General features: G+C 37.6%; 1 protein-coding gene across 3 annotated transcripts; it reads right to left on the bottom strand.

The window, feature by feature from the left end:
- Positions 1-1,271: 1,271 nt before the first annotated feature.
- dis3l2 (DIS3 like 3'-5' exoribonuclease 2) lies at positions 1,272-14,062 on the bottom strand. 3 transcript variants are annotated; one of them, XM_067474929.1, is made up of 21 exons: positions 13,967-14,062; positions 12,582-13,414; positions 12,310-12,452; positions 11,121-11,174; positions 10,764-10,865; positions 10,430-10,607; positions 10,164-10,228; positions 9,430-9,659; positions 9,179-9,352; positions 8,889-8,968; positions 8,644-8,756; positions 8,086-8,193; positions 7,643-7,876; positions 7,057-7,136; positions 6,716-6,899; positions 6,310-6,396; positions 5,868-6,015; positions 4,839-4,969; positions 3,724-3,828; positions 3,491-3,595; positions 1,272-3,353 (listed from the first exon to the last, which is right to left on the bottom strand). In XM_067474929.1, the coding sequence occupies exons 2-21, from the start codon at positions 13,348-13,350 to the stop codon at positions 3,252-3,254; spliced, it is 3,192 nt and encodes a 1,063-aa protein (XP_067331030.1). In that variant the 5' UTR covers positions 13,351-13,414; positions 13,967-14,062; the 3' UTR covers positions 1,272-3,251. The 3 variants fall into 3 exon arrangements, with proteins under 3 accessions (XP_067331030.1, XP_067331032.1, XP_067331031.1); XM_067474931.1 differs by having other exon boundaries at positions 12,582-13,375; positions 13,967-14,036; XM_067474930.1 differs by lacking the exon at positions 13,967-14,062 and adding an exon at positions 13,870-13,888.
- Between the last annotated feature and the right edge of the window lie 1,549 nt (positions 14,063-15,611).

The following is a 15,611-nucleotide window of genomic DNA, read 5'->3' as shown; positions in this document are numbered from 1 at the left end:
CTGGTATGTTAAGTTGAAAGTTGTACTTAAAACCTTAAAGGAACTCTTTCTCTCACAGGTAAGTGTGAGTTATCTGTGCCACTATAAAATGAAAGCCACCAGGTTGTGTGGGTCTAAGGTTGAAGGTTTAAAGGCAACAGTATACTTGGCTGAGAAGGGAGTCACCGCTGCTTGTTCACTGGGATCCATGTGCTTAGCTCTGATAAGGAATTCCCAGCAAGGAAGTCAAAATGGGAGATTAAAAACTCTCATAAACACCACTTCATCACTGCCGTTGCACATGCTACCAGGTAATGTGGTCACAGGGAGGCTAGTCTGTGGCGACTAAATGTCGTGAAGGCAACAATCGTGACCGTTTATGACTATGGATACAAAGATTAACCTTCTGTCTTAATTTAACACATTGATGTATGACTTCATTCTTGACATTAGTAATTACAGTAGATGCTACCGTATGGAATCAAATCCACTGACTGCTGTTTAACCAAACGTTCTAAATGCTCACAACAGTGAAGCTGCTGTTTAGACTTGGCTATGTCTGAAATAAGACCAGCCAGTCAAGGAGGAAAGAAAAACAAAACATCCATCTTCAAAACCCTTTGGCCTCATGCAAGGCACCGACATATTATCTTAGGATGTATCTTAGCGAAACCCGAGGGTATATACTAAAATAATTATTACCAATTATATTTGGGGCAACAATAACTTTAAAAATAAATGACCACATGCTTAATGTAAGAACAATATTACAGAGTCCTTTGAGCTCTGTTTGCTTATCCAACTTCATTGAATGTGGCGCTATAGGAGTAGTAAGGTTACACCACAGCATCAGTGTGGACTGTACAACCAATGAGTTAAAAAAGTGCTTTAATGCAAGGAGCTGAAGGAAAACCATTTGAGTGATGACATTCTGTGGGTTTATCATCACTGCACCTAAAGACTCGTCCATAAACAGTCACGTGACCCACTGTTTATGTAAAAATTATGATAACAGCCTTCAACTTTGTAAGTGTAGAAAGAAAATCTGTTAAAACACAAAGCTCAACAAAGGTCATCTTACAGTATTTCACAGGCAGAGGGTGTGGAATATATGGTATCTGTAGTTTATAAGGGTGGGGTCATCTACTGTTGCACAGTGACATAACTCTCTACCTCACCTATCTTTATGCCGTTCCACTGGGTTTATGGTGGATTAATTACAGACACTCTGTTCTTGTAATAAAGCACAGAGACTATCAGTGTTTATTCGCTATATAAACTAAACAATGGAGGACTGCGCCACAGTGTTTTTAATAAAGAGTCAAAAGTGTAACAGAATCAGCAGGGATCACTTACTATTTTGTGTTGAAGTTGAATTAAGTTTGATTTTTTTCCCCTTATCCTTAGCAATTTTACCATCATCATGAAAGTCACGATAATCAAACACTTTGATGAATTTGATTTAGCAACAAAGCACTCCTTTTTTTCCCTGTGGAGTTTATTGTATACGTTTATTTAACTAGAGCTAAAGACAACTAGCTATTGCTCTATCCAGTGATGTAGCAGAACAATAATGAGCTTTGATCAGAAGGAAGATCACATGTTAGAATATACCCGTGCACAAAATACACTGAAGCATTAAAAATACATTGTGTAAAACAAAATAAATTAAAACCATTAGCTGATAAGGTTAAAATGATCTGTCAAACAAAAATTTGTTTCTTTTGCAAAAAAGAATCTGAAAATACATGGCACATTTTAATCAGAATTACAATGAGCAGATACTAAGGAGGCCTTAGCAAAGGTGAGGCCTGGATCCATTTTAAATGTGCAGCTACAGTGACATTTAGTTCTATGTTCACTTAATTAAATTAAGGCATAACTTCACAGTTATAATTAATAAGGTCCATAAGGTGTGAACGTGCACGCACCCACCATCTGGAAGCACTAAAAACAAAAGCTAACATAAAATTCAGTAATTTCCTAAAGCCACTAACAACTTTAGCAGCAATTTCCATTCAAGTTTTTCCAATGTATTAAAAAAAACAAAGATCTGAAGGGGCCACTCGCATGACTGACATACCAAAGAATCCATGGACTTTTATTCCTATGAAATCATTGGACACACTGGCAATATAAAATGCTGCAGATAACTGTTACTGTATTGTTTTCATGCAAATGTTACTATATTCTTTCATCTGGTGCAGTCACACTTGTCACCTTCCTATTACAGGTTAAACATTTACTGTTGTATCTATGTAGCTTCAACATGTCCATTACAACCACCACAGTCAACCAAAGATGAGTAGCCAGTAAGTGCTATTCACTAGTGATATTATTTTCTTCTTTGTAAACACAAATATGGATCTCTCCTGAATCTTCATTCAGAAAATTAGAAATTATTATTATTAAACTAAAAAGTATTTTTTACACATTTTACTATGTAAAACAATTATATCAGATCAAAACCGACATCAATAGATCATCAGAAAAATGAAGCTCATTTCTGTGCTGGTTCTTTCCAAATTCAGTTTGAAATCCACACTGAATTACATAGAAACTGCAGATTCTGTTATGCATACTATGATTCTGAGCTGTTTTCCTGCTTTGAAGATGGTCATTATGTCAGTTAGGTTCAAAGTTTTAAAGCTACACTCAGTTGTCAGTTTATAAGGTATATCTAGCTTAAGATAACAGTCTAAAAGAACTGTCCTGAGCTTGTTGTGCTGCTATTACTTTCCAATATTTCTTATATAATATAATATAATATAACTAATCCTTGTTGACCGTACTTATGAACAGTGCCATGAAGCTATGGTAAATAACCTCTTGTAATAATGCAGCACAAACTCCATTCTGTTGATTTGGTGTACCTAATAAACTGCCAGATACTTGTTTGTATATAAACGGTACATGTAGCAATTCCATAAATCCCGACTCCTGCATATTATATTAGTTAATAGAAATCAAAAGGAAAGCCAGAAGGTTCTACTTCCACAGTGAACAAAAAAATTAAATACTAGAATATATTTTGAAAAATGAGCAATGGTCAAGTGTCGTGTGTGAGGATGATTTGCAGTAAACAGTCTAAAACACATAAACCCACCGGAATGCTGTTTCAAGTTCAAAGTAATTGTAACTAAAATCCATCTCCAATCTGACCAGTTACTCCCTCCCATACCATAGTAACACTGCTTCTAAACTACATGTCAAATCTATCAATGACCAACTTCCATATGAGTGTTACTTTAGTGCCCTAGGGCAGATTAGTTTTATGTTCCGTTGTCGTCAGGCCTCTTGAGTACTGCACTGTATTTTGTGGCGGTACTGTCAGCTTTGAGCTCCACTTCCACTAAGGTGAAGACTGAAATAACCTGTAGAAGAAACAACAAATGCTGAACATTTAACAATGTCAAACTGCTTGCTCTGTATCTTAAAGCAATTTTCTTTTTTAAACATTCACAGACCATGCTTCACTGCAAACTTTTTTAGTGGTTTCTGTGGTTCTCACCTGCTCTATTGGGGCTTTCTCTAGATCCTCTGGTGTCCAGATTAGAGTCAGCTCTGATTTCTTCCCCACTTTATGATGTTTGAATGAGTCCAGGCCCACAACAGACTGAAGGTGGAAACAAATTGTTTAAAATGGTTTAGTAGATGTGACCAACCACTGCAGCTCTGGTTTTGATTAGTGCAGTCACACCACACATCTTAATCTCTCTCATATTCGAGTGTATCACAGCTGACCTTGCAGTAGATACGTTTCTGCACCCCGTATCTGAGTACCAACACATCAAAAGACTGATCAAGCACTCCCATCACCATGGCCTCAGAGTCCAGTGGACCACACTCCTGTGGAGAACAGACCAAAAATATTTCTATATATTAACAATATGGGTTTGATCAGATGTTAACGAACAGATTTTAACTGATATTAACTTTTTAACCTTACCTAAAGCTGTATTGTGCAACTGTAGCTAGTTCTACCTTAAGAATTTACTCAGCCTTCCTCCTCCCTGCTGGTACAACTCATCTTTGCACAGTCTTTAACCATGGCTGGTTATGAAATTACAATAAATAAGAAAATACAAAAAAAAAAAAAGAAAGAAAGAAATACAAGCTGTAATTGCTGCTCTCCTCTGACTGGTCAGAAGAGTGAGCGTAGTTCCAACTGTTTAGAACACTAAAATAAGTTATGGAACATTTACCAGACAAGCTTCAAGTCCATAATCCGCTGAATCATCACTATAATGGTTTATCCACATTACTTTAACCACAAATGGAATACTTGTGGTCAGTCAAGTATTTGATGTAGAGTATTCTAGGTCATTTTTATTTCGATGTACACCACTCAAACAGCTGTACTTTTTAAAAAGCCTTGATTATCATGTGCAAACTGAAATTCTGGCACAAAGTGGGTTGTTGGTTTTGAACTTGGTTATACTGCAAATGTCACTCGACTTAATTGTCTTTCTGAGTTGCCTGTACAGCTACAATCTTCATAACTGGGTCGCCTTACAATGCATGGGATAATTTTACTCAAAACAAAAAAATACAATGCATCTAGGTGTGTGCAGTCATGCTGTCTTCAGCAGTGAACATTGACTAAAGTTAATAACAGTAATTTTTGCATTCAGTTCCTCTCACTTGTACTAACTGCCTTTACTAGCGGCTCAGATATTAGTTAATTTCTTGCCTACATCCATAATTATGCCACAAGTTTCTTTAAACAGAATAATTGCGCTTTTGTCTAAAATTGATGTTAAGGTTTTGTTTAAACATTGTCTTTACATGAGCAGGGATAAATATGTTCTTTTTAATGGTCCCATTTGCTGAAAGCATGTTGTGATGTGTTTACCCACCTTTACAAACACTCCAAAGTAGAGGTCAGAGCTGAGCTCCTGGACTCTCTTGGACACCAACTTCTTGTCATTGCAATGTGATGCCTGTTTTTCTACTTCTTCTGTTGACAGCCCTAAATGGGGTCCACATTCTGAAAGCAACGATTTTTTACAAAAATATTGAAAATGAGTATGAGCCAAAGATTATTATGATGATTATTATAATAATTATGGCAAAGGCAGCAGAACAAGAAAATAAATTAAGTCGACATCTGTTCTGAAGCAGTTTCGTTACTTTCAATTTCTCTTTTACAACCTCAGTTCTAAAAAGTTAGGAAGATGTGAAAATGTAAATAAAAACAGAATGCAATGATTTGCAAATCTCAAACATATCTTATTCACAATAGAACATAAACAACATATGAGATGTTAAAACTGAGATATTTTACCATTTCGTCGGAAATTTTAATTCACTCATTTTGAATTTAATGGCAGCAACACATCTCAAAAAGTTGGAACAGAAGGAACTAAATAGGCTGGAAAAGTAATTGCCACTAATCAAAAACAAATGGAGTAGCATTTGACAACTAATTAGGTTAACAGGCAACCAGTCAGTAACGTGACTGGGTATAGAAGGAACATTTCAGAGAGGCAGAGCCTCTCAAATGTAAAGATGGTGAAGACTTTGATGATCCCACCATCTACAGTGTAGAAGATCATCAAAAGATTCAGAGAATCACAAGGAATCTCTGTGCGCAAGGGACAAGGCCGAAGGTCAAAACAGGGTGGATGTGATCTTTGGGCTCAGCCAGAACTCCAGCAACTGGTCTAACTTCCCAGATGGCCTTTAAATTTGCTAATATTTTCCATAAAATGATAAAATATCTGTTTCACATCTGGTAAGTTGTTTATGTTCTATTGTGAATAAAACAGGATGATGAGATAACCGAATCGTTGCATTGTGTTTTTATTTACGTTTTACACATCTTCCCAACTTTTTTAAATTTTTCGTGTCTAATAAAGGCTTTCAGTAAAAAAAAATGTACACACTCAGTGAAGAAGACAGCAGCCGGTGCACAATGATGTCAGCATAACGTCTTATGGGTGATGTAAAGTGTGTGTAAAGAGGAACGTTGAGCGCGTAGTGCTTAAACAACTGCTCCTCCTTCAGTGCACCTGTACAAAAATAAAGTGCCATCTGGAAAATACCCACAATAAATGTTAAAAATAGAATGTAAAATGCTCACAAAACACAACCTGGAAATTAAACATTTTATAAAAGTGTTCATGTTAAACATATCAAGTTGAAAACTATTCTTGATGTTATTCTTTCATAGCAGTGGCAGTTTATCCACTTATTATGCTCTTTCGATGTAAAATTGTATCTCACTCAAGTTTTATAATCTGACACAAGGTCAAAAAGAAATAAAAAATGAAATATATATGTTATAAAGATGGAAAGTGCTTTTAAAAGTAGTAATTGAGCTCTTACCTGCATGGGTCTGGAGCACATGTGGGTGAGGACTTCTTTTCTAGCAATTGAGTATTCATCATCACCAAGAGCAGTATTAAGACTCTTCTGCAAGAGAAAGAAAGATATTAGTTAATTTTTTTAGTTTATTACTGGTTAACACACAATAATAACATACAAAGCAATACAAATCTGAGAATAGCCAGAGAATGGCCCACTAAAATCTTATTTCCTGGTTATCTTAAGACTCTTTTCCAATATTTCCTTGTGCACTCATGTTAGAATTATTTCATTTTATAAATAAGTGTAGATTATTGGTCATATAAAATAGATTTTTCCAATGAAAACTAATAAAACAGAATAAAGCTTGTATTTTGTAATTGTTGCTGAGAGGGCACATTGGGCTATGTGTGTTATGCTTACTGACATGCAACGCTCCTGCAGAGGAAAGGTCAATGTTGATGCCCAACTGGTCACACAGCTCCTGCAACTCATCCACCATCTTAGCTTTTGGTGGGGGGTGGCGCCGGAGAAGGGCCAGCTCGGGGAATCTTTGGTAGATTTGACTGGCTGTGGCAATGTTAGCCAGTAACATGAACTCCTCCACCAACCTAAATAAGAGTTACATGGCCAATAAATAGAAATAAGAAACAAGAAAAAATATTTATGAATTCCAGATAAATCAAGAAGTTTTCATTTCCATTTTTGGGAGACAAAATCAAAGTGATACAGACACAGGAATGTGTCAGAGGACAGTTTGTCTCTTACTTGTTACTGTCTCTGTACTGGTAAACATAGCAGCCTTGGGGCATCATGGTCTCTTTGTCCAGAGTAAAAGACAGTTTCAACTGAAACAAAACAACGCACATGTAGAGAACTAAATAAGACAAAGCCAACAAAACTGAATAATCCGTTTTTTCTTTACACTTCTTAATTAATTCATGTTGACCAGCTCGGATGCTCCTCTCTTGTAGCTGATTAAATGCCCTTTGATAATTATACCAATACATTGAAATAAAAACAGTGAGGAAAGGAAAAGCCTCTCATATCCTATATTATAGACTATATAATAAAACTTGAACAAAAATGACAATAACATCTACTGTAGTCAATTGTTGTTAGTTGAGCAATTCCATGTAAGTCTATACAACTGACAACATTTCTGGTTCCACTGTGCTGTTGAAATTTCTACATATATGAATCTAATTTTTACACATGTTGAAACATAAAATAACTTAGGTCAAGAGTTTGAGCATGGTCCTCTCTGACATTTCTGTCATGTCCCAGCATATGTTTCACTGAAGACATAGGGCAGAAAGTATAGAACATCAAATACAAGGATGGTAGGGCTAACCTGATCTAATCTGAGGGCTCCGCTTGAGAAGCGCTGGGCTCGCAGGCTTTTAGCAATAGAATGCAGGTTGAGTACAGCCTGATGAATCTCATCAATGGGGTGTGCAGGGTCCACAGGTGGGAGTTCCTCAGTAGAGAACATCTTCTCAGGAGCCTCAATCATGCTCTGAGCATGGTCATAATTCAACTTCACACAGGAGCGGATCACTGAGTGGCCAAACCATTCACTCAGTATCTGCGGTCCATACAGGTAAAGGGAAACCAAATTGATGATTCAGAAAAAAAAAGAAAATAGCCATTGTTATGGCACCAAGAGAATCAAGAGTCACTGTCAACTTAATCATTTACCCATTGGACCTTTAATTCTTTATTTATAATGAACATCACATTTTATGGTTGCTTGAGAGCAACTCCAACAGGTCCATGAATTTTAAATGATCTTACCTTCCCCTCAGGTGTGATTTTCCAAATGACGGAGAAAGCGAGTCTGTCAGTGAGAGGGTTTAAACTGCACAGCTCCTCACACAGCAGTCTAGGTAACATGGGGATCACCTGCAGTTCAAAGAAACACAATGAGTACTAAAGAAAAGAAAAGGTATCTTTTTAAGCTGTACCAAATACATTATCGGCTATGCAGTGCTGAGTTGTGCCTGTTTCACATAAAACATAATGGGCAATGTCTGGAGAAATCAGCCCCATACAGGAGGCACAACATGATGCAGGAAACCGTTTGTTGTTTACAGCACATTGGAGCCGGGCGTCACCCCCCCTAAAAAATGACGAAGTGGCAGTCCACCGACAGAACCTTTGTCAACACACCCATTCACTTCCTTTATTAATCTTCCAGACAATTCAGGACAAAACGACATGCTCCACTCACAGGCACATGCACATAATCTGGACTTTGTATTGAGTGGCTTGCAGGATAAAGTCTCGGTAAAAAAACAAACAGACAAAAAAAAAAAACCAACGCAACAGATTTCAGTGTTAGGGAATACTAACCTTTTGAACTAGATACACACTAGTGGCTCTTTGGCTGGCAATGGTATCCAGGGCGTTGCCCTCCTCAATAAAATAAGTCACATCAGCAATGTGAACTCCCACCTCAAAGTTCCCTGTTTTAAAAATATACCATAAAGTGGGTTGTTTACCAAAAGCACAAACCAACCATGGAAAAACACACAAACCTTCATTATAGCCATCTGTGATTAGAACTCATCAGCTTTAACTGTTAAGTTTAAATGTACCATCTGGGAGTTGTTTACAGGACAGGGCATCATCCAGATCTCTAGCTGTTGCAGGGTCAATTGTGAAGATACACTCTTTCCTGGATGTAAAAAAACAGTGCTTTGTGTCTCATAAACTATTGGATAACATAGCTTTTCATTATCATTAGTCCGATTATCTGTAAATACAGCAAAAGTATTGCTCAAACACTGTAAGACAGGGCTGATATAGCAAGCTCTCTCTTAGAACATATTTGGGAAAGAAGACAGAGGAAGGGACTAGTAAGCACGTATGGGTTATCCAGTTCTACCTTAGGTCTCTCCTCTTCCTCATCTCCTCGGGTGGGATTGTCCAGGGTAGGTTCTTGGGTAAGCAGTCTAACACCTCATCTGAGAACTCGGAATAATCAACGTCGTACTCTGTCAGAATGCCTTCTGTCTCTGGCTCGATTTCTCCAGCTTGACCCAATGTCTTGGCAAGTCGACTAAAACAAAACATTTAAAGACAATCAAGACTGTTGTAAAACATGAGTAGTGCTGTTAACAGTGTATGGATACACACCCTTCCGCAAAGTTGCTGTCAGCCGACCAGTTGGTGATACGACAGATGAACAATGTGGTGGCGAAGTCGCCCGGGCGGGAACTGAAGCCTTCAGGACAGTCACCCAGGGGAATGTTAATGCGTGGCACTCGATGATCCATGGGGGAGAACATTGCGAAAGGCTTGTCTGGTAGGAATTTCAGTAAACCTGTCACAGCTCTTGAGTGTTTTTTCTCAACAATGTACACAACCTAGCAGGCAGAAAAAGAGAATGAGAACGATCAGTTAAGAATTCTTGTTATCAGCACTGTAGAGTCAAAACTCATTATCATCTCAGTAACATTTTTGGGTTTTACCTCCAAAGTCTCTGTTCTATTAAAAATCAAAAAAAAAATTACAATAGTTCTTCTCACTAAAAGCCTTCATTGGAAAAGGAATACCAGGTAAATCTTGCTAGCAGAGGTGGCATTAATTAAATTTATTCAGGGTAAGAAATTAGACCATCTCCATTTGGACATTTAATTGTCACGTTATTGTCATTGTTTTGGTTTTGCACAAGGAAATTTGTTAGGTGACACATCCGGCAATTAATGGAGTTCAGATGGATGTCTAAATTGCAGCACATGCTGAAAGTGTTCTGTCACTGCTCTGCTGTTACATAATGCTAAGCAGGGGAATTGTGTGTAAGTGTTGTGGTTCAATCTCAATTAGTTTAAAAAGGAAAGTAAAGGAGACACGGTAGGTACAATTCTCACTTTAGCAGTTTTCTGAATTATTTCCCCATTCGAACGTGGGGTTGAAGGGTCTTCCAGACGTCTCCCTATTTCCATCAGATCAAAGAAAATATTAAGACTTATTAGCCATGTTATTATCAGACATGTATAATGTATTACAGAACAGTAAATGAACATTCAAACACATAGTTCATTAAACATTACCAAATAGCAGATTAATTATTAGAATTCAAGTATAATAATGATGATTTGTAATGGCTACTAAATTCACTACTTCTTCGTGGTACCTGTTTGAGGGAGAGCAGTGTTCTGAAGTTCATATTGGTCGCAACACTGGTCTGCAACAATGACATCAGGCCTAAGGCTGCACTCTTTATTTTTCGGGGCCATGTGTCGGCCGTGTATGGGTTCTCTCTGGGTCTCTGATTCACTGGTGTTCTCACAGTCAGTATCTGACCTCACAGTCTAGACAGATACAAACACTCATCATTTTTTTCTATTATAGATAACAGTTTAAAAAAGAACCTGCTATATTAATAACACAAAAGCTGGAGACGAAGTTTTAGACAAGTTTAAGACATAAAATGAAAAGTACGTTGTACACAGACAAGTGTAGTTTACCTTCCACTGGTCCCGAGGAAGGACTTTGACTACCACAATGTCTCCATTCAGTGCTCTGTTGCGAGCGATAATCCCATCAAGAAATATATCCCGTGTGTCATCCTGTAAATATACAAACATCATACATTTCATGTTTGTCAAACTTTTAATTTGAACTTTTCAAGACGAATGGTAGGGTCCAGGGTAACATAATATAGTCACATGATCAAGTTTACTTGCAGGCATGCTTTGGGACAGCTAAAATGTCTTAAACACAAAACTAATCAGACAGGTTTTGAGGCAGGAAAACAACAATCAAATTGATTCTAGACTGGAAAAAAAAACAATAACAAAAAAACAACAGATATTTCTACTTACAGGAGATGGGATGAAAGCTTCAAGGTACTTCTTAGGGTTGATCCTTAATTGTCCCTGCAGTGAAAATTAGTGCAGTTGCATAAAAGAATTGACCTTGAACAAAAGTGATATTAAGGCTTATTGACCAAAAATACAGTCTATAAAACTATAGTATATAAACCAAATTTTATGCTAATTTATTTAAAAATGTGTTTCGTAATATGCACATCTCAAAAAAGGCCGAACAAAGGGAACAGAAAAGTAATCGCTGCAAGTATGAAAACAAATGGAGGAACATTTGACAGATAATTAGGTTAATTAGGAACAGGTCAGTAACATGCCTGGGTATAAAGAGTACATTTCAGAGAGGCAGAGCCTCAAAACCGGATGTGCGTGATCTTTGGGCCCTCAGGTGGCACTGCATTAAAAACAGGCATGATTCTCTACTGGATTCTATACAGTGTCCTGCGGACTAAGGAGGAGAGGGACCATCCAGCTTCCAGCTATCAGCGGACAGTTCAAAAGCCTGCATCTCCTATGATGTGGGGGTCCATTAGTGCCTCTGGAGTGGGCAGTTTACACATCTGGAAAGGCACCATCAATGCTGAAAAGTACATAGAGCAATATATGCTCCCATCCAAAAAACATCTCTTTCAGGGAAGGCCTTGCATATTTCAGCAAGACAATGCTAAACTGCATCCTGCATTCACCATAACAGCATGGCTTAGCAGGACAAGAGTCCAGGTGGTAAACTGGCCTGCCAGTAGTCCAGACCTTTCACCAATTTAAAAAAATAAATAAATAAATAATAAAAAAAGAGCTGTTAAGCAGCTAGTATCCTGCATCAGACAAGAATGGGACAACATTCCTCTCCTAAAACTACAGCAACTGGTCTCCTCACTTCCCAGACATTTACAGACAGTTGTTAAAAGAAGAGGGGATGCTACACAAGGTAAAAATCACCCTGTTTTGAGATGTGTTGCTGCCATCAGATTCAAAATGAGATAATATTTACCAATAAATGGTAAAATGTCTCAGTTTCAACATCTGATGTTGTATATGTTCTATTGTAAATAAAATATCGTGTGAGATTTGCAAATCCGTGCGCTGTTTTTCTTTACATTTAACACATTGCCTCAACTTCTTTTGAATTGGGATGGCATAAGTACTGCACTTAATTATTTTACTATGACTCTGGAACAGTGTGTACCTGAATGAGTTCTCCTCTTTTAAGACCATGGGAAACCTCCTCCAATGTCATGTAGGATTCAAACACTTGTTTCTTTGATCCTCCACCTTTGTTTGTCGAGCCTTGTTGCTTGTTTTTGGCAGCAGGAGAATAAGCTGTTGAAGCTGAAAATTATTTAATGTGACAAGTTAATCCATCAAAATTAATCAAATGTGTAAACCTAAAATTTTATAGCAAATAGTTCTGCATACACCTTAGAAAAATAAATCTCAAAAACTTAACCTAGAATTTACCTTGGGGTTGCTGAAGTTTTTTACCTTTACCATGTGGCGACTTGGGCCTTAACACCGATGTGCTAACCCCAGATGTTAATGTCCCTTCTTTGCTTTCCTCCTCTTCTAGGTGCTTTGGTAGATTCTTTTTCTTTGCCTTCCTTCCCTTCTCTTGTTGCTGTCCACTCGTACTGGCTTTCTTTGGGGATTGGGGATGTCCAACAAACTGGTTTGTTTCTTTTGAGGAAACATCTCTGTTTGAATCCTTGTTTTTCTTCTGCTGTTTCTGGTGTTTCTTTGAGTCATTAGGTCTTAAGGAGCTAAGTTCTTCACCAGACTCAATATCTCCATCATGGCTGGTGGTTGTGTCCCTTCTCTGTCCCCTTCGCGGCCTGTCAGACATGCCCTGCTTTCTTTCACTGTCCTGCTGAGCATTTCGAGTGCTTAGTTTTTCCATGTACAAAGACAGTGAAGTGTCCTCTCTACTTTTCATGGAGGAGGGAGAGAAGTCACTTGAATCAGAGAAATCGTTAGCTACTTGCTCCCTTTTTCCCGGTGGTATGTTCAGCCTGTCACTCTGGCCTTTGAGAAGTGTGTTAGGCCCATTTCCTTCCCTTTGAAATGACAAGTCCTTTGCATATTGCTCCAGATACAAACTGAACTTGCTGCTGTGGTGCTGGCTGAGAAGCCTGGCATAGGCATCTTTCTGAGGAGGGATGTTTGACTGATTAGGGGCGCACTTTGGCTCTCCATTCAAGTTAGCATTCTTAGATTGCCGAGGAGAATCCATCTGGCAATCTTTAATAATTCTCCCTCTGTAACAGCCAAAAGTCGTACGCTGTGAGTACTGCCACCTAAGCATGAGTCAAAAAATGGCTTTGAGTCAAAGTACTTTTAATCAAGAAGCTGTGCAATTCTGTGCATTCGAAACATAACAGAAAGGACACCGTTATCTGTAGCCTTAGTTCATTTTGAGAAAATGAAAGCACTTCGTAAATGCCAACCAAGTTAATATAACAGGTCATAACAGCATTACCTCATAGTGCTGTCTAAGAATTGGCTAAACGTGTATATTGGCTAAAAATACATCGTATGGATTTACATTTGGCATGTTGCCCGAAAAATTAAACGTTATAACAGTCGTTATTTTAGCTACAGTTTCAATAAGTTAAAAGTCCTATACAACATATTTACGCAGGCAGCTAACGTTAACGATAAGTCAACTAAAGTTATCGGGCATTAGCAGTGGCTAACTAGCATCGGTTGGCTAGCTAGTTACTTGTAACACCATACGTTGTTTACTAATTACTTTTATTTCGGACAGACCGCGATCCCGACCACTTTCAAGGACTAGAAAATGAATGGACCAGGTGTCAAACCTAAAAAACAAACGAACATCGTCTTACCACGTTCTGTAACTTAACTAGCGTTAGCTGCTGTTGTTCAACACACAATGCTAAATGATGCATTCACTTCTTCGGTCGTCAAGAATAGCAAAAATCATGGCACGTTTGGGAGCTGTCGGAAATATCAAAATTTGTCGGATTCACAGAATCATCCGAGTGGGGAAAGTTAAAAAAGATTTATAGACAACCACGGTAGTTTATACATAAATAGTTATAACATTGCATTTTAGCCATTTATTCTGTCACATTCACAGTACATAAAAATAATAATAATATTAATAATAATTATAAATTAGATTATCAGTGCTGTGAATGCTCCTATTAATAACAAGAAAAGGCATTAAAGTATATTACTAAGCAGGACTGCTACTCTTCCTCTTCCTCTTATTATTATTATTATCTACTATAAATGCTGGGGACATGTTTAGCTTTTTCCGTCTTCCGTAAGTTAGCACCTACTTAGGCATACTATCAGGAAGCAACACCGTTCAAACTTTAAAACGTACAGCTTATAAAGAACGTTATTGCTTGTATACGGCTTTTTAATCTTTTATAATTTGTAAGATTTGTATACTTTTTCGATGTCATCATTAATTACATCAACTAATGGCCTTTGAGGTTTTTAAGGCTAACAGGCTTTGAAGTTTTTCTAGTTTTCCTTGTAAAAATCATCGTGTCACATCCTAGTGTTCACTTTAAGTGTATGGAGCACATTAGAGCGACCTGTAGGTGGCAGCAACGACTAATAATTCAGTTTGTGACAGCTGTACAAACATGCTAGTGAGGTAAATCAAATATGCAGTCAGACATAGACGTGTGTGTGTGTGTGTGTGTGTGTGTGTGTGTGTGTGTACTTTTACAAGATTAGCATAGTTGTTATGGGATCACTTTGACACCTGTCCGTTCATTCCTGCAGTGTACCAGACATGTTATGAATACTTTTCTGAATATACATATACATGTTCCTTTAACTAACAATGTTAAGGTCATAACAGTATGAGTTTATGAAGACTGAATGAAAACATCACATCTCAATTCATAATCCACATTAGCAGTATTGTTTGTGAAACAGAGATCATGTGATAATGCTGTAATTTGACTAATTAAATATGTTAGAGTTCAACAGCTGTTAAGCTATAAGATTGGATTTATTGTTCTTTTTCTGGTTGACAGACTATTTACAGCTGGCTATAATTGGCATGACAACTGTGGTATCAGAGTTATGGTAATATTGAAGTATAAAAGTATGAGCAAGGAAGATCATACCAATTTAATACAGAGGAGAAGACTTATCACCACAGAAGGGCCACATTTTGGCCAATATTTGGTAGGATACAATGCCACAACAAGCTCATTCTATTAAATTAAAACATTGTTCTGATATTTCAGATGAAATAGATCAATAATATAGTCAAACAATAATAATAATCAAGTGATGCGCCACACTTCCTTTGTCAGACTGTTCCATGGGAATTTAATGCAGTTAAAGCTTTTAGCAGATATTTTCATCTTCATCAGGCAACAGCAAACACTGGCATCCAACAAAGCGTTTGTTATATTGTGGGAAAAGGACTACTACTTTGATGGCCCCCATCATTTATCTTAATTTCTAGGTGTCCAGACAGGAGATACAAGTAACAATTCC

The sequence above is a fragment of the Channa argus genome, chromosome 14, assembly GCF_033026475.1.
Source record: "Channa argus isolate prfri chromosome 14, Channa argus male v1.0, whole genome shotgun sequence".
NCBI classification, from domain to species: domain Eukaryota; kingdom Metazoa; phylum Chordata; class Actinopteri; order Anabantiformes; family Channidae; genus Channa; species Channa argus.
The sequence above is the reverse complement of the archived record's forward strand: the minus strand, read 5'-3'. Positions and strand labels throughout refer to the sequence as shown.

Excerpts from the sequence above, each read along its gene's own strand:
- dis3l2 (XM_067474929.1), bottom strand. The coding sequence starts at position 13,350 with ATGGATTCTCCTCGGCAATCTAAGAATGCTAACTTGAATGGAGAGCCA. Across the intron at positions 8,757-8,888 it reads CTGTAAACAACTCCCAGATG|GGAACTTTGAGGTGGGAGTT; the intron begins GTACATTTAAAC and ends TTTTTAAAACAG. Across the intron at positions 4,970-5,867 it reads GCTGCTGTCTTCTTCACTGA|AATGTGGACCCCATTTAGGG; the intron begins GTGTGTACATTT and ends CGTTGCTTTCAG.